Here is a 23,561-nt window from a genome sequence, read left to right on the forward strand (position 1 = left end):
GAAGGCTTCTTCCAGTTTAAGCCTCTGAATTTTTAGTATGGAGGCATCCTAAATGTCATGTTTCTAAATGGCACTCTTAAAATTACTGTCACTACAAAATTCTTAATTAATGCAAGTGTTTCAACATGAGATACAAGATTATTTTGCAGCTGAAATATTTTTAGATCTGTCTCTTTTAAACTTTTTTTCATACCTTTAAAGTGGTCATTTCTAATTTGAGAATGTGAATGCATATTTTACAGTGATCCACTACAAAAATTTGCTGACACTTAGATAACCAATATGTGGCACTTTTCAGTTGGTTTAAGGGCTGATGATATCAAACTGAAACAAATCAGTTACAGCCCCTACACAAAACGTTGCCTGATTCTGAGAGCAGTGGTCTGATAACTTGTGTGAGGGGGTGGATTGGAGGAAGCTGTAATGCTTGTGCTGTGACATGTGTTGATGCAGAAGCAGTCTTGATGATGTGATATATATCCATTCGATCAGATATGCAAAGACAGAATCAGCACTTGCTATGAAAAAATGTATTTGTGAGCCCTGACTCTTCATCAGTGCCCTTTTCCAGTCTGGTACTCATCTGGACAGGGGCAGTACCCACATTTTTTTTAATGAGGAGGGTGCTGAAGAATCTTGGAATCATAGAATAGCCAGGCTTGGAAGGGACCTTGAAGCTCATGTTGTTCCAACCACCCTGGCATGGGTGGGGATGCAACCCACTAGATCAAGTTGCTCAGAAAGGAGGAGTTATGTAAAAACGAGGGAGAGCAAAAGCATTATCAGAGCTCCACTGACAGTGATCCACTGTTCTTGCCCAAGGTGAAGTGGAAGTCAGGCTTTAATTCCTTCTACTGTAGTTTAATAAGTTTCTGTGGAGGAAAAGCAACTGCAAATATCAGTGGTATTCAAACAGTTCTGTTAGGGGATTATTGGCTAAAAACTAAAGTCTAATTTTTAAATAATATTGCTATATTATATAAATTTCTCTTTATACTCTCTGTCCTTTCCTCTTGTATGCAGTAAGTGCAGTTACTTCTCCTTACTGTACCTTTATTTCTCAGAAGTCTGACTGAATTTTTAATGCATGTAAAATACTATGAAAACTTCAGATGGAAGCTGCTGAATGCATAGCAAGAACCAATTTGTCTTTTGATGAGATATCCACTGGTTAAATATTAATTGAAAATATACTGAAAAGGTACATACATACATATATATATAAATAAATAAATATATGTTAGTTAACTAGTTTTGTAGTATCCTTCCATGGTCAGTATGTGATTTTTTTTCTAGTATTCAAAGCACTCAAGCTTTAAACCTAGCCAAACTATGTAACCAAAGATTTTTCAAAGTAGTAAATTGCTGTTCATTGGCTTCACTGGGCTCTGATCAGGTCCCCTGAGAGCTGCATTTATCTAATCATCTGCCTTGTGCATAGAATCACAACTGAGCAACAAATTGCAAATTGCCACTGCTAAGTGGGTTTAAAGAGATATAAAGAATGAAATCTTCTTGAAATTGTGGAAGTTTGTAATTTTAGGTACATTCTGTGGTTATATAGAAAAGAGTCTCAGTATCACCGAACTTTAGTAATATCTTTTTGAGGTAGGAAATTGTATAAAGATTAAAAAAACACCAAAACTGTTTTCCCACATACATTGGATCTCTTAAGTATGTATGGCTAACGTTGAAGTAATGGACTCCAGTATTATTCTGAAATCAAATTACTTTTTCTGGTGGTCTGAAAAGTTCATTATTAGGTTATTTTTTAATTGCTTTTAGTCTCCATCAGAATGAAACCATTTAGCTGGAAGATTCCCAAGTCCAGCACTGCTTGTATTTCAGCCAGGGAAACACAGTTTTCAGAACATCAGCCTCTGCCTTGTCCCAGACTGACCAGTCTCAGACAGGTAGAAAAAGCCTTTCTGCTGCTCTAGCAGGTTACCTTGCTAAGTCAATGAATGTTCATTAAACTAGTGATATGAATTGAAAAGGAATAGCAAATGCTGATGAAATTTTCACCCGAGAAAGTGTCACTTAATCATATTTCTGCCCTTCAGTATCCCCACTTGGGTGTGTAGGACACACTGTTAGAATTCTGTGTGTGCTTTGCAATCAAGAGAGGTGAGCCATGAAAGAGATTTTATTTCAGCCTTAAAACAATTCCTTGTTTGTGTTTACTTAATATAAGCTTAAAGTTGTCAAGGTGGAAATAGAGTAACCTAAAAAAATCTAAATTGACAAATTCAGGAGAACAGTTTATTCTTTAAAAGCAAAACAAAGTACCAACCCTGGAGTTTTGTCTTCCTAAAGCTTTGCAAAATTAGTTACATGCAGATGGGGAAAGTTTTATCCATGCAGAAGGATGACAAAACTGTAGAAGTGACCTGTTTGCTTGTGCAAAACAGGCCGTTGTGACGGTGGTCACAAGGGTTCTTGGGTGAAGGAAGAGATGAGAAGGTTGACTCCATTATCAGAAGGCTTGATTTATTATTTTATGATACATACATATACTATAACTATACTACAGAGAAAAAGCAGGAGAACTTTTCAGAAGCTTGCTAAACTAAGAATAGAAAAGTAAAGAATGATAACAAACCCCGCTCTCTCAGACTGTGTCTGAGAGAGCTCTCAGTTCTGGATTGGCCATTATTTCTAAACATCCAAGATGGGCAAATCCAGACTGACCTGTTGCGTACCACAGCAGGAGATAACCTATTGTTTATGTCTTTCTCTGAGGCCACAGATTCTCAGAAGGAAAAATCCCAAGGAAAGGATTTTTCACAAAGAGAATGTCTGCGACAGGCCATCAAAACATAGTGGCACTCCACTAGTAATTTTAATGCCTTTGTATTAATATGGTCACAGAGATAGATTACAGTAAATTCTATGTTTGGAAATCTTAAAAAAAAATAAAATTGCTGCTGACCCAAAATCACTGAAGCAATCAAGTACGGATTGGCAACATTTAACAGAGTTTTCTCTATGGAGGATGTTGAATGCAGTATTTATTGCTAAAAAAGAATGAATTTGGTATTTAATTTGTATGCCTTTTTCCCAGAAGCAGCCTGTTTTCCTCTAGGTGTGTGTATTTGTAAGAGAGAAACAGATGGGCAGAATGAAAATGGATAGCTGGGTGGAAGGGGATATCCTCTTTTAAGGTTGTAAAAAAAAAACAGTGATAATTTTTCTGAAAGTTTTCAGGCACAGACACCTGTGCAATCATTAAAAGAATTGGGTCCTCTGAAGAAAACACTCCCTTTTTCATTCTCCTGTCCTTCAGCACATCCCAGTAATTTTCTGTGTTTTGCAGATGTTTTCAGGCATCCAGCTTTGTTCCCTGTTAGTAGAAAAATAGAGTTGCACAACCAGAGAACGATAACATGTCCAATGAGAATGAAATTCTGATATGAATAATACCACGTTTAGTGTTCACTAACATACAGTACAACAAAATTTAAAATTACTGTTATTTCTGCTAAGATTGTTGTGTTTTATATAGGACATTGATTTCTCTGTTAAGTGAACCAGTGATCTTGAAAGCAAAGGAAATAAAGATGTGTTTGAAGGTGAGATTAAAAAAAAAAAGACCAAAACAAAGCAAAAAGGAAAGTCAGTGTTCATTTCACTGAGCATCTACTAGTCAATCATAATGTTTAGCTAAAGAGGAAACAAGTTTTCTAAGAAAGCTTGTGAAATTTTTTTACAGTTCCTGATTCTCCAATTGTGTATAGTGAAATTGTGTTGCATCTGAGATCAAAAAACCTAATCTGTGATGCATCAGGTTTTGATTCAGAGATATTTTACAAGCACTCTTAGTTAAGTATCTTTTTCAATGGCCTTCCAGTTTGTAATGTAGATGAGTATTTATTTCCATTGTTCAGACTGAATTTCCTGAAGTTTTACTGCTATGACTTACTCTTTTTTAATAAAAGATCAGAATTTTTACAGTCTTTCTTGAAACTGAGAAAATGTAAACTTAAGCAAAGCCCTGACTGTCCTGCAGCCTCCACTCACACCCCTCAATGCCTGAGACGCTGCTCGCTCTGCTGTGTGGTTTGTGAGACCACCGACAAATTCTGCTGGTGCAGTCTGGGTGTGCAGTAAGGATAATCATATCTCCAACTATGCTGATTCATGGAAATTGAGACTCTGCTGTTGATGGGCAGAAAAAGGAAATAATAAGGCAAGCGAATCTGAATTTGTATGTACAGCAAATTATGCGGTGAATTAATTCAGAGATGGAATTTCCTTCCTTAAGACTCTGTTTTCTCTGGGTTAGGGATATAAGGTGGAAAATAAAATGCCTGTTGGAATTCATAGCATCTTACATTGTTAAGCCTAATACAAATAGTGATTAATTAATACAAAGTAACTCTTTCTCACTGCTTGGGTAGGCACTTATTTTGAACAGGCTGTTCATCCTATCCAGGACAGCCTGTGGCAGTGAAGAAAACACCAACACTTCAGCACCATATTCCAGAGTTGAAAAACACTGCTATTACCGTAATTTTAAAAATATAGTAAATAAATTATGAGTGAAAAGATCACCAAAAGAGGTCTAGTAATTAATTTTGAGAATTCCAAAGTAGTAATTAGTATGTTGTTGTTTTGTTTTGTTTTTTTTTTAATATTTCTCTATAAAATATTTTTTTTATAATTTTGTAAAAATTTGCCTCAGGATTGGGGTTTATATTTTAATACCTGAAGATTTTATTTTTTTGCCTAGAGGTGTTGTACCTCTGAGATATTTAGAAGCATTTAAAAAGCCTCAGGAATAGTTCAATGCAGTGCAGTGATGACCTCTGCACCCTCTGTTAGTGGCATCTGGTAGTAGCTTCACTGAGTTAGCTTCAGCTGAGCAATAAACTCTTTGCTGTGGGGCCAAGATCAGTTCTTGCTTCTCATTTTAAGCTTTGTAAGATCTCATTACCCCCAAACTCCTGCATTTTTCCTGATTCTCAAAAATTTTTAGTCAAAAGCCTACCTCTTCCTTGCTCTTCACCAACATTTTATGATACCTTACATAAACGTGGAACTCTTGAGGTTGTAAATTGTACATTCATAACCCTCCTCACTGGGGTAGGAGAAGTAGGAAAAAAATTTCTAAAAGTAGTTTGAAACAAAGGATATCTCAGTGTGTCAGTGGCAGCTCGTTGCACTGTCTTGTGAGGCTTTACAGCTTCCTCTTTGTTACATGAATAGTAGGATGCTCTGAACCACAGGCGAGGAACTAATTGTATTACTTTCTCTGCACAGGTCAAGCAAGGGCAGTACAGGCAGTTGCATCTAATTTTTTCTACCTGGAATAAAACATGGCCAATAGAATAGCATTTGGAAACATTTTCCTACAAGAAAATGTCCGAGTCATTTCTAAATGAAAAATAATAAGGCTTTTTCTTACTAACTAGTGAGCTTATATTGTATTGTGGGCTAAAATACAAGTCCTTAGCAATCAATATTATTTTAGGCCTGATGCTACCACTTTTGCTGACATTCAGCATCAGGAACACCAGTGTGTTTTGCATAATCGCAGTACGCGATGATCCTTTAAACCGCGGATTACCGTAGGTTAAAAACACCTGGTCCTGTATTATCTCCTGTGTTGGCTGGTGGCTGGTTGTCGTGTGGCTTTGGTTAGTCTTTGTTGCGTAACTGCGCTAGAGAAATGTAAAGGTCAATCTGAAGTTAGCAATGCTTTGCTTAGGAGTGAGCCACAGATGCAAGGACGCCTCTCGTAATTATTTCCTATTTGTTTTCCACTAGTTTTAAGGATTCCTCTAAGATGTTTATTCTCCCAGAGCATTTTTGTGAAGTACTTTGGTTGATAGCGTTTTAAAAGTGTTTGTGGTAATTTTACTTGTAGATCACAGTGAGAATGATGTATTGAATTCAGTGGTTCCTTGTGGTAATTCCAGATTACTGAAAAGGAATTCGAGATTGCTGAAAAGGAATCTAGCACAGTGAAAAGTATTACAGAAATTAAAAACGACAGGAGAAATTCCCCAAATTTTTCCCAATTTTTCTCAAAATTTCCCCAAAAATTCCCCAATTTTTGCCCAATATGGTGAATACTGTCATATGGTGAACAAAAATACATACAGCCTGAATAAAACAGAACATTTTTAGCAGTTAGTGGTCACATTTATTGCAAGACTGAAAATGTGTAAGACACAAATCACATTGTGGTACACAGGGAATAATTTTTATAGTCTGTTTCATAGAGTTTCTGAGTACCCGTTAGAGGTACATTGCCAACTTCTCTCTTCTCTCAAATGATAGTTAAATCTAATCTCTCCAGGTGCCTCTTGGAATAAATAATTTTGAAACTGGGAATTCTCATGCTGTTCTCAATCCTATGCTGCTTTTCCTTTAGTGTGTTTTACAGTTACAGATAATAATTGATATTCTCTGATGAGCACTCTGTAAACTTAGGACTATTCACTTCCAAGGTAGACATGAAAAAAAGGGAATTTATAAAAGCTAGATCTTTGTGATTTTTTAGCCTGGAGAAAGAAGGGTTTTGGTGTGACATAAGTGTGTCCTTTCAGTACCTGAAGGGAGTCTACAAGAAAGATGGATAGAGACTATTTTCAAGGACATGTAGTGACAGAACAAGGTGGAATGGCTTCAGACTGAAAGAGGTTTAGATTATATATTAAAAGAATTATTTTTATTGTGAAGTTGATGAGGGTCTTGCACAGTTTGCCCAGAGAAGCTGTGTGGATGCCCCCTCCCTGGAAGTGGGGACTCACAGGCTGTGTGGAGCTCTGAGGAGCCTGGTCTAGTGGAAGATGTCCCTGCCTATGGCACAGGAGTTGTAAGTGGATGATCTTTAATGTCCCTTTCACCCCAAGCCAATCTATGATTTTATGATAATTTGGTAATACATGAAGCAGTCTCTGAAATCTAATGCAATCCATATTCTCTGTGTGAGTCTAGCAAAAACTAGGCTCGTCATCCTGAAATATTTTGTGGCCAGTTAACTATTATTTTTGCTGATTACTGTGAACCTGTACCAAGATGAGGGTGTGTTGCATGTCACGAGGCTGGTATCAGTGTGATGGAAGTGGCCTGGAAGTCAGTGTTGAGGTGTTGTGCTGGTGGTGTGTCCATGCCATGTCCTCTGCACCAGGCCCCATTGTGACTGAGGGACAGAGCAGAGGGATAGCTGTGGAGCTACTGCTGCCTCTAGTCTTCTAGAAACTATGATGAGTCTATGGGTAACTGCTATTGGTTGGTTTCTCTACCTCTCCAAATCAATTTTAGTCGACCAGATCATGTGCTTTAACAGAGTAATAGATTACACATTGGGTTCAGGCTTTTTTGAGTATCCATTTCAGTTCTTTTACTACTTAAGAACAGCTTTCTTTGACTATTTAACATTTAAGATTTATCATAATTTGCTTAAAATCTGGTATATGTGGCTGTGCCCTGGAAATCTTCCATCAGGATAGATAGTCTATGTAATGGGTGCATTTACTCCACATTTTCATCACAGATACTAGAGTTATGAGTCCATCCTTCTACCACATTGTATCAAGCATGATTAGTATTCTAACAGTGTTAGAGGGGAGCCTTTAGATCCTTCTAGAGCAAAAGTGGTGAAATGCAGTACCCCTTTCTATTACTATGCAAATTGCAGCTATTTTTTCTAACATTTCTTAGCTAGCTCTGAAAGAATATAGACTGTGAGGTTGTAAAAATGCATGAAAGTTCAACTAAGTGGCTGAAGGTTTTTATGTTATCTAATTATTGTTTCTATTTTTTTGCTTCGATGCTTTTTTCCTTTTCCTGTAATTTTATTCCAGCACAGTAATGGTATCAGTACATTTGAAAAGAGATACTGACATTTAATATATCTATTAAGTATTTGGCTTTCCATTTGGACAGAAATTTTAGTAAAACTGTTGCACTGATAAAGCACTTCTGGTTGGCACAAGACATTGTTTTTATCTATATAAAAGCTCAAAGAGGTTTTGACAGGAGTCTGAATAAATCTGCTCAGTGCCACACATGCCCACCTTTCAGTGTGTGATATCCCATGGACTGCTAGGCCATTGAGAAGGAAGGCACATAATGAAATGTGTTAATTACAGTATCTTTGCTAACTATGAATATGCTGAATGAGTTAAAGCAACAATAATTTATTCAGTAATAACAAAATCTGCTGGTCAAGTTGGTGGCATGGTGGAGACTATTTTGTAATATTTTACCACATTACATCAAACATTCTCTTTCTTCCTTTTTTCCTAGGTTTTACTGGGACTTAATCATGCTCATAATGATGGTTGGAAACCTTGTCATTATACCAGTCGGAATCACATTCTTCACAGAACAAACAACAACACCATGGATTATTTTCAATGTGGCATCAGATACTGTTTTTCTATTGGACTTGATAATGAATTTTAGAACTGGGACTGTAAATGAAGACAGCTCTGAAATAATACTGGACCCTAAAATCATTAAGATGAATTACTTAAAAAGCTGGTTTGTGGTTGACTTCATCTCATCAATACCAGTGGATTATATCTTTCTCATTGTAGAAAAAGGAATGGATTCAGAGGTTTACAAGACAGCAAGAGCGCTTCGTATTGTGAGATTTACAAAAATCCTCAGCCTGTTACGTTTATTGCGCCTTTCAAGACTGATAAGATACATACACCAGTGGGAAGAGGTAAGAATTACATGGTCATAACATCATTCACTAAGATCTTACTGCTACCCAACACTGGTCAATCTCTGTGAAGAGCTGCACCAGAACAAGAATGTAACACAGCTTTACCTCACTACTTGGTGTAATTACAAACACATGCTAGTGGCAAGGCATTTTTGGACACAACCAGCACAGAGTAACCATCTTCTCTCTGCTAATGGCAGAGACCAAAATGTGTTCTGTGTTGGTACAATACACATGGATGGACTCCTAATGATGTTACAAAATGTCCAAAATATCAGAATAAGTTGCTAGAAAGGAATACTAGAAATTTTGACAAGCGCCTAAACCTGCACTAGAGTTTGATGACTAGCACTTAAATTTATTAAGACTCTTGTAGTCACAGAGAACTTAAACTTGTTTATATTTTTCTATTTTATAAGAAATTGAAACCATCTACCATTGAGTAGATTTCCTCAGAATGCTCATTGTTTGAAGGCTGTATGTAGGCTGAATATCATAAATACCAGCCTTCTTTACGAAAAATGGGCAGTTCAAATGTCGAGTCACCGTCTTCTAAACTGTCAACTCCATTTGATGTTATACTACCTTTCAATTTGGCATAGTGACTTTTCCAGGAAATTATGCCATTCCCCACTTTGGCATACTCATGGCTGGGAAATGCTCAATGCATTGGCACGTTCCACCATTTTGTTTCTTGCCTGTCCTCATTTCTGTATTTCTGAATATCATCATGTGTTTTAGACCAAAGTGCTAAAGCCATAGGAAAAATAATTGCTGTTTTCTAAACCTTTCTTGCAGTAAGCATAAGGAGAATTATTTTGTAGAGGATTATTATGGAAGTAGTATTAAAATTGATTTCCATAAATTTATTCACCTATGTGATAAAATTTATTTAATTAAGTTAATATTGAAGGATGATTAGGTACTATTTTTGGTGCTTTTCCTGCTGGTTATCTCTAGTATAATATGCACTTTCTGGTTTAAGAGGAACCTAAAAGCAGAGCCATCTAAAAAAAAAAGTCAGATTATAATTTAAAATGGCATGATGCCGGATGATGCTAAATATCAAAAGTCTAAAAAATTTATAGTAGTCTCTCAAAAAGTTCCTGAAATAGGTCATTATTTTTTATTACTCTGTTTGGTAAAGCTACTTCTTTTTGCCTCTCTGTAAAGCACTGAAAAGATGTTTTTGTACAGAAATAGAGCACTGTAATTTTTGTACTATATTCAACTAAGGCAAATGATTAAGCATATTTTGCAGTTCTACCATAAAGCTGTGCTTTTGTCACCTCTGTGCTTCACAGAGAGACAACCTTCTGAAATGAATTCAATGACATTGTTTTCTGGCAGGTTTAGTTAGTCACTTGCCACTGTAAAGGCCTACTAGGCGGAGAAATAAATTGCTTTCTCCCCCCCTTTCTGTCAGTTGTCAAACAGAAATCAGGTAATCTAAATAAAAATATTTGAATTGGTCACTAAATGGGACTAAAAGTGACCAGAGTATGTGGTCCAAATCAGCAGTAGCTGCTGTTTGGTCCGTTTAGCTAATGGCTGCTTGATTGCAACTTCAGCTTTAATTCCAGTAGTGAAATTTGTGAAATAAGTTCACAGGAAGGTAAAAGGGAATCTAAAGGTAGAGGTTTTTTTTTTCTTTTTTGGGGGGTTATTTTGAGCCTGTAATAAAGCAGCAAAAAGTTTGTTGGCTGATTTTGAAAAAAATAATCACATGTGAGAACAGAGAGAATATATAGTCTGAATCAGGCTTTGATAAACCCCAAAATGAAATGTGTCAAAGAAAAAAGGTAGGTTTTTTTGTTTGTTTCTTTGTTTTTATTTTTGTTTAGCATTTTACAGGGACCAGAAATGCAGAAGGCCATGGGTTTTCATATATGCTTCCTGGAAAATGTGTGTTACAATATCTTAATGTTTTAAAACAGACAGACAAACCAAGTGGTTGGGGATGACATTTGCTGAATTACTGGGAAACAATAACTAGATTATCCCATGGGGTAGTCAGCGAGACTGCTGCTGGTTTTAATGTTCTCTGTATGTGTGTGTTCGCACATGGACAACAAGGAGCAACTGTTAACTAATTTTTATGGCACAGAACTGGAGCCTGTTTGTGTGTATTAATAGTTTTTGTGTATGAGCTGACATGTTGGTTTTAAATGTGGTGCAGATAAATCTGAAATATATGTATTTGGTTCCAGAATTTTATAACCATTATGTCAAAAATATTGAGAGGACAGCCAGCAAACTCAATCTTCATAATGTGCCAAGAGAATACTTGGATAGCTGTTATCCATGGATAACTGATGTATGAACAATCCAAGCTGTATGATAAGGCAGTTATCCCTGTATTTCTACATACTCAAATAAAAAAGGCAGGCTGACATTGTTTGAGCTTTTCTTCATATCACATGTGTGGAATTCAGGTGGTTGGTATCCTGAACCTTAAGATGAGCAAAAATTTAAAAGATTCTTATGTGACACTGGTGAAACATGGTTCCTCTTCTTTATTTATTTCCACATCATTTAAGTCAATTAAATTAAGATCAAGCTGCCAGCAGCCACCTAAAGTAATATTGATGTAAATAATGTATGCATTACAGAAGCTTTCTCCTCATTAAGTGTTATGGAACAGATATAGCCTGTGGTGGAATATATATGAAAACTGACTGATACATTCGTATCAGTCTGATGCTAATTATTTGCCTACATGAATGGCTCAGTGGAAATGGGAAGAAACACTTCAAGAAAGGGACAGGAGATGTGTGGGCAGGAAATAAATATACTGAATATGCAAATTCACACTTCCCTGAAACTGCTTTTTAGCTACAAATTGTAATATTACAGTCCTTTAGACTTAGATATTGAAAATAGATCATATATTTACTTAAATTATATGCAAGAAAAAAAATCGATATTTAAATTGATGATTACAGAAATTATAATTTTGCACTAATTTCTGACAGGGGGCTTGTTTTGAAATTTTTTAAAATTTACATTCCTAAAAGTACTGAGCAGGAGATCCTGGACCTAATTCATATTTCCTTTAAGTTTTATCTTTAAATTATCCTTTAACTTCTGTCTTTTTAATGTTTTTTTACTTAGGCTTACTGCAACTAGTAGATTAATCTTGGTTAAATATGCTCCTAGATCAGTGAACAATTAAAATAAAAGATACAAACAATTAAATACATTGTTCCATGCCAAATGATATGCCACTTTGCTTTGCCACTAGTATTATTTGCCTATGATACTAGTTTACTGGTTCTTTAAAATTACAATATTTCCCGAAAGCTGCATAAAACCCAGACTTCAATAGCTTTGCTTACAGCTATTCTAAACACAGACAAGACCTAGTAAATCTACAAGTAAGTAGAAGTCGTTCTTCCAAAAATGTGCCCTAAGTATTTTTTGTTCTGGGATGTCTGATTATGTAGAACTAGAACCCTTTTTAAAGAGAATCAATGCTTATTGCACGTTGTATAATAAAAGTTATATTATGAAAAAAAATCACATGGCAAAATCTGCAAAAAATGTGAATTGCAGCCATGTCTTATTTTGGTTCAACTTCTACTGAAATCTGGTTTTCAATTTGCCAGACCTTTTTGTGTTTCATGAACCTACCTGAGTATCAATGTCAGCTCTAGTTGTTGATAAAGCTCTGGTGTTTAATGAAACACACTCCTGAGCATATCACACCAACATACCATATTCCAAATTTGCTGGTTTATTTCTGATATTCACAGTAATGCAGGTTCAGAAGAGTGCACAAGTAAAAGCTTCCTGGAATGCTAAGACTTACTAAAGTGCTCAAAAATTAAGAGTGTGAGAGCTTTGCCAAATCAGGTCCTGCATTAAAGATTTCATCTGTTGCTCCCATGCTACCAGCCCTGATGATCAGAGACCACCACTAGGTGTCCTCTCCTTGTTGTTCTGTTAGTTGCCAGTGGTACAAAAACACACATTATATGTCTCTGTGATGAACCATTATTATTTCCTAAATAAAATTATTGTAAAGGAAGACTTACCCAGACAACAGAAAAAACTTCTACTTCAGTAGCCTGCTGTTTCTGTGGTAGGTACACAGATGACTTTTTTTCCGCTACAAGAAAACCAAGCAACTTTTTCATTCATCTCAAGCCAGATGAGAATTCAAGGCTTTTTTCTCTCCTCTTGATCGCTGACTTTTTGTGTGGGAAGAGAGAGATGATGGATTAGGTGGGTACTCGGTAGTGTTGGTTGAAAACACTTATCTTTACTGACTGGATTATTAATTTATTTTTATTTTATTTTAACAGGACTCTGTCTACAAGGCATGGGGCTTTCCTATCGATGATGTTTTACAGTTTAACTTTTTTTAATTAATAGCCATGTGGAAATGGAAGGTGGCATATTTTACTTTCTTTTTATTCTATTTTAACGCCTGTTGTCCAAGGAGGTATTTTAAAGAACATTTTCTAGGCCCCATATATTTGTGTCAATTAGTTAGTTACTGCAAATAAGCACATCAGTACAGGTTGAGTGGCAATTTTGAAGTAGAGTAGCTGAAAGTGGGACACTTTTTTATTGCCTTTTAGAGGTACATGAACCAAATACATGGTTCATGGTTGTCTGTCTCTTAAGGACTAAGGGGAGGATATTTGTTAAGTAACTTGAGGGAAAAGAGGCACAAAGTCTGTGAATTCTGCAGCAAAGACTCTGTATTGATGTCTTCTGCCTTCCTACCATCAAGAAGGTGAAAGGAACCTTCTAGAGGTTCCCATTTCTAGAGGAAGGGAAACAGAAACACAAGCATTCCCCTTTTTTTGTATAAATTAGTGAATTTGTGTTCTCCCATATGAAGCCTATGACTGGGGCCATATCCAGGTTTGCTTGAGGGTTCCTCTTTGCTCTGCAGCATTCCCTGTGAGATCATGATGACCAGCTGTGGTCAGTAAGTTCTTGGCATGTGCCGACCAGCACCATTTCTATTTAATCTACAGGGGAAAAACCCCAAACATGCTGTTTGGCTGCATTTTGAATTGAAAAATCTAGGAGTGCTCTTTGCTCAGCATCGCTGTAGTAGACGAGCCTCTCCAGCTTTATCAGAGCAGAGGGCTGCTCAGCCCTGTTCCACTGAGGGAATGTGTTGTGCTAGCTGCCAGTTCATTCCTGGGTGAGACTTGCAGTGCTGGTATTCCTCCCTAATTCCATTGGGATGTTGGCTCATGGATATTCTGTCTCAATGACACCAAGGTCTTTAATCTTCACAGAGATGGAATCTGGACTACTAGCCCTTTTTTTCCCACTTTAAAATTAGAGGGTGTAAAGGCATTTTCTTTGAGACTGTTGAGGCTATGTCTTGATAATGTAGTTCTGGTTTGCTAAATAGAATTTGCATATGTGGATAGAACTGAAGGTAAGTTACATAAATTAGGAGGTAAGATACCTAAATTTTAACATAAAGTGCTATACAAAATAAGTAAATGTGTGAATAAATTTTTTTTCATCACTCTCATGAATATATGTAAGCCACAGGGCTTTTAATTTTTTTCTTCCTTGACATGTAACTTACAAGGCTATTCTCTGTTTTGCTGAACAGGGCACCTAATATAATCTTTACATAACAGGTAGTGTTCCAAATGGGAAATTATGATGGATCTCATTTCATGTAAACCTTTTTGTCTACATGAAATTGTGCATATTTTAACATTAGGTGGATAAATTGTGTTCAGTTGTGTAATATTTTGTAAGGAAAAATTTCAAGTTAAATTATTTGTTTGAGAAATGTATGTACCATTGCAGTTAAAGCATACATCCATAAACATCTCTGACAAAAACTCAAGATTTTTTTTTTTCACTCTTTTGAATTCCGTGCAACTGTAGGGAAATGCAAATAATGGATAGAGACAATTAAAAGGCATTATTATCCATGGTGTCCTAATAATAGAATACTAACTGTTGAAAAAGAACAGCACATTTGTAGAGAAGGCAATTACTGAAATGCAAGCAAGACACTGAGTATTCTGGTTTTTAATTTCCTACTTTATGGTCTAGGCATAATCACTTTCATAGAAAGAATAATCCATTCCCCTAGAGAGTAAATAGGAAGTGTAATGAGTGTAAAGTTTCTTGCTTCATCATTCTACCCCCTTTTTAAGACTGTGCGAACTGAGCTGCCTTTCTTCTGTGCCTACTCCAGGAGAGTAATTGTGTGGTGGTGATGCTTTCCCTGGGAGATAAACCAGGGAAATGTAGAACATAGCCTGAGATAAATTTCCCTGAACTGGATGATAATATTTTCTTCTTTATGTAAGTGTTTGCCTGGCTTCCATGGTAATGTTCTTGGAGGACTTGGCTGTAGACCCAAGAAGGTAGGCTCACCCTTGCAGTAACATTTATAGATAATGCCAGTCAATCAGTTTTGAAAATTATCAGAGCAGTGTCAGCATGTCTTTGACACTTAAGTATAACACAGATTTTTAGCAGATTATTTTTTTAAGTCTAACTCATTGTTCACTATTTTTAAGCCATTCTGGCATTAATGATTTTTTTTTGCGCTTGCTAGAGGTTGCACACACTATCTGTGGCTGCAGATTTATTTAAAAAAAGCCTTGTTCTTCCATCTTAAACTTTTAGCCGAAGCAGAAAACCCACTTAGCTGTGCAGGGTAATGGCCTGCTGGATACACCCCGTTTCAGGCAAGGGGGGAGGTCAGGAATGTTCAGTCCTCTTGCAAGACAGAGCTGCTGGCTGCTCCCCACGGCATCCTGCTCCCTCGCTGGAGCTGAGCAGCTGTCGGAGGAGGTGATGACAGCCAAAGAGCTTTTTGGGCAGCGCACGGTTGGGATCACGGTTCGCCATTCGGACACTGCGATACTGCAGGGTCCTTCCCACACTGAGTGCATGGATTACAAGCTCCCACATTGATTCTTGCAGTAGTGAGACAGAGAGGGAACATGTGAATGGGATTTTTCAGTTCTTTTCAAATTTATTTTTAAAAAATCAAAAATTGTACAGATTTCACAAGAATGACAATTGTTGTTTTGTTCCTTGCAGGCTAAACACAATTCATTCAGGTATCTCTGCAATTCATATTAATAGTAACCAGTACAGAATTGCTGTTTAATTTAAATTATTTAACAACAGTAATTGAACTAAAAATATTACCACCTTGTCACTAATGCCATGTAGAATCCTTTCCTTCTTCGTTTTTTCTCATAATACCTATGGAACTTTGTGAGTAAAGAAGTCAGTTGTTCTCTTTGTGCAGCTGCTAGGGAAGAAATAGTTAGGGATATTTTATGGTCATTTTATGCTGCCTTAAAAATAATTAATTGTAAAATAAATTTTTGAAACACACATTTGAAGGCAGGTTGCTAGTCCACTAGTGGTAGAATATGGCCAGCTAACAGCTGAAATGGGAGGCATATAACCCATGGTAATAATTCTTAATACAGTATATATTGATGTGTCTATTAAAGAAAGCCAGAAGATGTCCTTACAGTGCATCATTACTATTTGAAATCTGAAAAATAAATTTTACAGTAAAAAATTAATTAGAAAAGTGTATGTGTAGAAAGTGGAAATGAAAAATTTTAACATTTTCCTAACATTTGCCTTCAAAGGGGCATTTTAATTTTTAAATTAAGTAATCATTTATTAAAGGGTGAAAAGATAATTCATTAGATTTCAATTTAATACAATTCTATGTATATATTCTATTTAATATATTCTACTTTGAGAAGAAAATTGTCAGTTGAAATGAACAGCTTTTAAAAAGAAAATAACAAGCCCACCGCTGTATTCTCTTGGTTCTCTTATGTGCAGAACACTGTGCAGGTGAAATTTTGGGGGATTTTGTAGGAGAGGTCTGGTTATCTCAGAAAGGTCTGAGAGGCAGAAAGTGGAGATATCTGTAGAACTTGTGTTGGGCTGTGCTGGTCAGACCATCCATACACTGTTGCTTTTATTTATTTATTCTCCCAGTGAGTCATTTCCCTGAGCTCATATGGGCATTCTATTGAACAAATTAGGACTGAAATGATACAGAATTCACTGCATGTCAATAGGTCGAGGATCATGTTCTGAATTTGATCAGATTTGACAACCTTCTAATACAGTAAAATACCTGTAACATTACTCTTTTAAGTAGGTTTCTGTTGTCATGGCTCCCATTGAGGACAGTGGAATGTACTTTAACAGTTAATTGGGAAGAAGGGTCTGTTTTGAAAGGGTAAAATGGCCTAAATTTACCATTTAGAGAGTAAGATGCAAATGCATAAACTTATTTAGAGAGGGTTAGAGAGCTGAAATGGCAGTGTAGAGCAATTTGGCTCTACCATTTGTACGTTATATTAAATGAATTATTTCTAACCTGAACCTCATGGAGTTTATTCCAAATAACAAGTATTATCCCACATGTGTATGACTGAAATGTAGTTGTGACCTGGAAAAAACAGGGAGATCACCTAATTCAGAGACTTTTAGAGCTCCTTGCTTCCAAGTAGAAATGACTGCTGTGGTTGAACTGTTAATCTCTCCTCACTACACTGCACTGGAAAGATGTCGGAGACATTTTTTGTGAAAAATCCTTTCCTTAGGATTTTTCCTCCTGAGAAGTTGAGAGGCCTCAGGAACAAAATGTAAACATTGATTATCTGCTGCTGTGGAATGCAACAGGTGCATCTGTGATTGGTCCATGTTGGATGTTTGTAATTAATGGCCAATCACAGCCCAGCTGGCTCGGACAGAGAGCCGAGCCATAAACCTTTGTTATCATTCCTTCCTATTCTATTCTTAGCTAGCCTTCTGATGAAACCTTTTCTTCTATTCTTTTAGTATAGTTTTAATGTAATGTATATAATAAAATAATAAATCAAGCCTCCTGAAACATGGAGTCAGATCTTCGTCTCTTCCCCAATCCAAGAACCCCTGTGAACACTGTCACAGAAAGATGCTCTATTTCTCATCATTTTCTCCTTTCTTAACCCAGACAGGTGTTTTGCTGTCATCTTTCCATGTATTTAAGCTCATAACATTTTGTTTGTTACTTTTTTATCTTCTTAAAGAACATCTTTTTTCCCATCCTCTCTTTCAGAACCAATGGGCTTAACTGTACATCTGCTTAACTTAGTACAGTGTCTTTTAGTTGCACTTCCCTTCTTTCCAGTGAATGTTCCAACTTGTTCTTGACCTGGCAGAAGCTGCTGCCATGTGGTGTATTGGTGTAATTTCTGTCTAGGGGTTTGTGACAAAACTGTATGCAATACCTGCAATCCTGCTTTGAATCCAAATGGATTGTCCCAGATGAGCAGCTGTGGGAGTGGAGCCCTGTATATGCATGAGGGGAACCCATCTCTAAAATAAATGAGTGTCTGAAGGCTAATTATGATGTAACTGCTGTAATCTTTGCCAGAACCATGGACCTTTTTCAATTGAGCTGCCTGTAGAAGAGAGAAAGATGTGACTATCAACCCTCCCCCACCCAAAAAAAACCCAAATGCAACCAAAAACCAACCAAACCCCCCACACCAAACAAAAACAAAATAGAGAAAACCCTAGAAAACAGCACAAATCTAGAACGTGAGAGAACATTGGTAGTTCAGACAAGTGTGTATGTACATATTTCTGTGAATTTGTCTTCAAGGGTGAAGGTTCCTAACCTTCACTGCACCTTTCAAAGGGAGCACTTTACTCTGTACCTCTGAAAAGAAAATAAATCTACCTACAATTTTTATCTCTCTGGATCAATTCTCCTTGCATCATGTACTCAGTTTACCTGAAGTGACTGCCAGTATTCAAAGATTCATGACAAACAGGCAGTCCTGTATCTCAACTAAAAACTGTAAGTTTCACTGTTGAGTTGATACATCTGTTCATACTGTAAAGATAGTGGCGTACAACATTTATGGCCAAAACTTGAACCTGGAAAGCAAATATTGCTGCGCATAATTTAAAATTAATGTCTTTTCAAGAGTACCTTCCTGTGGGATTTCCAAAGGACATTATTGAAAACCATATAGTAGTTCTCATCAGAATGATCGATTTTTCCCTTAACCAAAGACATGAATTATGTCTTCATTTGCCTCAAAAATAGCTAGGCATCCCACATGAGAATTGTTTCCTAGCTGGGGAAATATAATGTCAGATATGTTTTAAAAAGGAAATGGAAAAAAAATGCATCTGAAATGTAGTTCCAACAGGCAAGAGGTAACTTCTACAACTCTGCCTTGTTTTGATTACCTGCCTTCAAAACTCTGCCTTATTTTGATTAAAACTTCTAGCAGAAGATTTAAAATACTGAACCCAAACAAGTAACTTGAATTTTTCTTGCAAGGACTTTCAAATTAATTAAGCAAAACACTGTTTTATCTCCAGCATCAATCATTTAAATACTTTTTTTCCTATCATTTACTCATTTTGCCCAGGGCAAAATCAACCTCTACCACAAAGGTGTTTTTTTCTTTTTTCCTATGTGTCAGTTTTGATAACTTAATACACAGATTAGCCCACTTTGGATATATATTTATGTTTCTGATAACACTTGCATATCACAAATGCCTATATTTCTTGATCTTTTAAAATAATTTGTAAAAATCAGTCTTTTTTGGAGCATTTTTGTTGGGTGTAGTAACTGCAAGGCACAAGAAATGAGAGTGTCAGAGGTTTGTATGATTAGAATGAATATCAACACTGTAACCTTTTTCATTGAAGTAAATAATTGAAGAGATCTCTTATTTATCTTATTTTAAAAACAATTGCAAGAGAAATTCCAGTAGAACTTCATGTACTTTCTTCCTTTTCATTTTACTTTCCCATTGTTTCTCTTATGGGAGATGTCTATGGATACCTTTACACTTTGTGCAAAGTGAACATGGTTCTGAAAAAACAGCTGAAGACCTGAAATCTGCAGCTAAATTGTAATTTTAAAACTACAGATCTGTGTTAACCTAGTTAGAGCTAAGAATTTAAAATTGTTATAACAGTACATCAGGGCATTATTTATTATAGACACTATTTTTATTTAAGCTCTCAAGACTCAAGTAGTGAATTGGTTTCTTTTTCATAGGTTTGAACAGATAATGAAAGAAAGATGGTCAGTTCAATATTTAGTTTGTGAATTCAGCACTGAAATATGAAAAGAAGCATATATAGTTAAAGTTTTGTTTTCATTGTGAATTATTTGAGTACTGAAGTCTGTTTCTCTCCTCATTTAAAAATATCCACGTGAGTCATGATCATGGTTCCATGGATTTCTCGCTTCTTCCTTTAAACATTTGGGTTTTTGTTGTTGCTTTCTTTGTTGATGTTTTTTTCCTGATGTGATAAATAACATAATAATCTCTAGAAGTAGTGATTATCAGCTCATTTAGAATTAGAAAATTTAGCCCAGTGGTAGATTTTCATCTGAGTAGTGCAAAAAAATTCCCCACCAATTAAAAAATAGTATATTTTTGCTGAGTCATAACAGAGGTATGGCTTGAGATATTTAAAGTTGGAATTGCAGGGTTATTATACATACATAAGGAGTCTCCCTTTGCTTCATCTTTTTTGATCTTTTGACCTAAGGTTCTTGAAGCAGCAATGCACTTCTAGCTTTGTGCTCCAGTGCTAAAATACTTCAAAATTTTAATACTGTATTAACCCTTATGCATCTTACACCTTGGGAAGGTGAGAGGACAGGGAAAATAGAAAAATCTGATAAGAAAGGGAAAATCATCTCATGCCCATTTTTCCTTTATAACTGGTCCTTCTTGTTACGTGCTGCTGTCTAGAAAACAAGTATCAAAATGCTCATCTGTCATACCTTCCGTGACTATCGTCTTTTATTCTAAGCTATGTGAAAATTTGCAAGTGATATGACTGGTGGTGTCACAGACCTGATCGAATTTCTTCCACTGCTCTGATACCCACATTGCCACTGGAAACTGAATACTCCATTTTTTTCTCTCCTGACTGTGTTCTTGTCATTGAAAGTACTCAGCAGAATCAATGTGGTGAGAAAGACTGGTGGCACCTCACAAGAAAATATCTCTCTGAATGTCTAAGAGAGAAAGTATGTTCAATGTAATTTCTACTCAGTCTGTTGAATAGTGCTTTTATTAATTTCATGTGTAAATATTTTTGTTTGACTATATTTTTATATTTGTTATTATGGAAACAATGGCAGATTTTTAAGAAATCTATTTATGTCTGGGCAGTTTGGGAAGTTTAGTACAGTAAAGGAATTTTGACTGGAAATCACAATGTCTGGTATTTTCTGCCAAGAGTTTTTGATGGCTTTGTAGTCTTCACTGAGCCTTAGTTTTGTTTTCAGTTTGTTGTTTAGATTTGGTTTGGTTTGGTTTTGTAGGTTTTTTTTTTTTTCCTTAACAGTCACCATCTTTTCATCTTTTATGTTTTGGGATTCTAGTTTTGACAGGCATCTCCAGGTTTCTGGTAGTGTTATTATCATGTAAGAATTGAATAATTAGTAATAATTAGTAAAAATTAATATTCTTGCTGCTTATGAAGCCTGTTCAATTGCCTCATTCTAGTTCTTGAGTGTTCATGAGTCTTTAGTTGTCTGGACTCCTCTGGGCAGTTTGGGACATTTATAGAAGCAGGTTTCCAGCTACCTAGAAGACATCAGTAGTAGGGTCAGATACACACAGACCCCATCAGACAGGAGTAAGCAGCTGAGGTGGGCTGCTGTGATCACTACACGTGGGACAGAAATGTTGCAAGGAAGTACTTGCACAATTCCCCCTCTCCATTTGCACATATTTAACATTTGGCATGTGTAGTAATCAGTAGATTAGCAGGGCAGGGAGATGCAATTTTGGGGCCTGACATTTTTCTTTTCACTGAATGACTTACACTTCAAAATATGATTTAGGAATGCTGATATATAAACCTCTTAAATATTTTTCAGCATTTTCACATTTCAGATCTTTTACGCGGATAAAGTTTATCCAACTGCATTTTTAAATTGAGCTACAGATGTACTTGAATGACATCCAGCTGAAAAATACACACTCAGGCATTTGTCCCACAATATCTTTTCAGTCCCACACCTCTTCCTTTGTGTTGTTGTCTTGGTAAGACACAGAGCCTGTGCTCTGTGCTAATGGGCAGTGGCTCTGGAGCGTTAGAGCCTGCTACTGGATTAGTAGCTCTGTGTCCCTCAAGTCTAACTGAAGATGGAAAACCTGAGAGGTTTTAGTGACAGTTTTTACTTAGGCTAGTACAAATATGCATACCAAGAAGACTTATGCTCCAGATTTTTTCTTAAACTTGGAAATAAGAGAAAACTGGTTTTCTAATCTAGACTTGTATTTGCTGAGTTAAATGAGGGGTTTTGCAGGCCATTTAAGATGAAAGCTACAGGATGTAGAATTTTTCCACTCATGAAGTTTAATTCCTTGTTACAAATTTTCTCCTATAGTAGCGGTGCTTTATTTTTGAAAGGAAACAAACCCAAGGAAGCCCCCTGTATCATCTGCTAATGTCTTGAAGAGTTTATCCCTTCTTGCCTTGGTCTGAAGGGCTTCAGACAGGGCTGGCATCGATGAAGTTGGCGCTGGCACACTGCCCTACCTAACCTGATTTGATTCCTTGTGCCAGACTAAGCACCTAATGGAGCGCGTGGGAGCACTCATACTGATGGAGGGGCAGCAAGGCTGCATGTGGGTTGTGTGGAATGACTGTTCCATGACACGGAGAAAGGGCAGCCCTGACATTTTCCATTGACTAGCTGTCAGCAGATACACATTCCCTGTTACGTCTCTTAGCAGCACCATCTGAAGTGTCCATCTCTTTCCAAAGATTGGGCAGACAGCACAAACAAACAGCCATTAATCACTGGAAAGCAAACACTTCAAAATCAGGACTTTCTTAGGCTTGGCTATTAGAGCTACTCTCAAACTCCTGGCCAGTGATAGCACTGAATTTACTTGTCTACAGGAGAAATTAGGTGTATAACCTGAAGAGAATGGAAAGATGGAGCTCCTTTAGTTTTGCCTTTTAATATTTTGAATTCAGTGATCCCATCTCTGAGTTAAGCCGCCGAATTCAGTGAGGTGGCACCAGTGAAAATGTGAAAATTTTCTATTTTACTGGGGGAAACTCTGGAGTCTCCTTAAGACTGGATTTGGTGACCCATTTAATTCACTTGCAAGTGGAAAATAGATAGGTCTGCTGACAATATCTTTTAAGTGTGGAACAGAAGAATAGATCTGACTTTTAAAAATGTTTATTTTAAAGCTGCTGTTCATTTATGTAAAAATGTGTTCCATGATTGTGCTAGAGCTTTGCAGGAGTAACGCTAGCATTCAGTTACATTAAATGGTATTCTCAGACTATTTCTAGAGTAGCAGGGAAAGACTGATTCTAACTCTTCACAATGTTTCCCATTGGAGATCAAGTATTTATACATGAAAAAAAGTTATGTATTCTGTGTTATGCTTTTTGAAAGAATTCTCATAGATTTGTTGAGTACTGGGAGAAGTGTTCAGCTCACAAGTGTTGATGGAAACCACTATGTAGGTAGAACACAATCATTTACAGTAACTCTTAAATAGATAGAGGTACTTCAGAGGCATCAGATGCTTTGACCCATTACTAGAATCTCAATCTTCTACTCACTATGACTGTTTTAGAAAAAAAATTCAAATGGAAAAAGGGCATTTTAATGAGTTTTTTAATCCTTAACTGCTCATTGTGAAGTTTTACTACAGTGCATAAAAAGGGCATGTTTCTGTAGCAGCTTGGTGACTTAATCTACTTACTGATTAAAAGTGTGATGAGATAAACTATTGGTAGCTGAAAATATGATAAAAGGTGGTCTAACATTGACACAGATCTGCTGCATTTATATCTAATCAGTATAAGAAGAAACAGTGAG

General features: G+C 36.5%; 1 protein-coding gene across 1 annotated transcript in view; it reads left to right on the forward strand.

Moving 5' to 3' along the window:
- HCN1 (hyperpolarization activated cyclic nucleotide gated potassium channel 1) overlaps positions 1 to 23,561 on the forward strand; it is a 192,196-nt gene that overhangs the window by 15,839 nt on the left and 152,796 nt on the right. The window contains 1 exon segment of the mRNA XM_030969114.1: positions 8,260 to 8,683. Coding sequence (XP_030824974.1) covers positions 8,260 to 8,683 — 424 coding nt within the window.

Source organism: Camarhynchus parvulus, chromosome Z (genome assembly GCF_901933205.1).
Source record: "Camarhynchus parvulus chromosome Z, STF_HiC, whole genome shotgun sequence".
Classification (NCBI taxonomy): domain Eukaryota; kingdom Metazoa; phylum Chordata; class Aves; order Passeriformes; family Thraupidae; genus Camarhynchus; species Camarhynchus parvulus.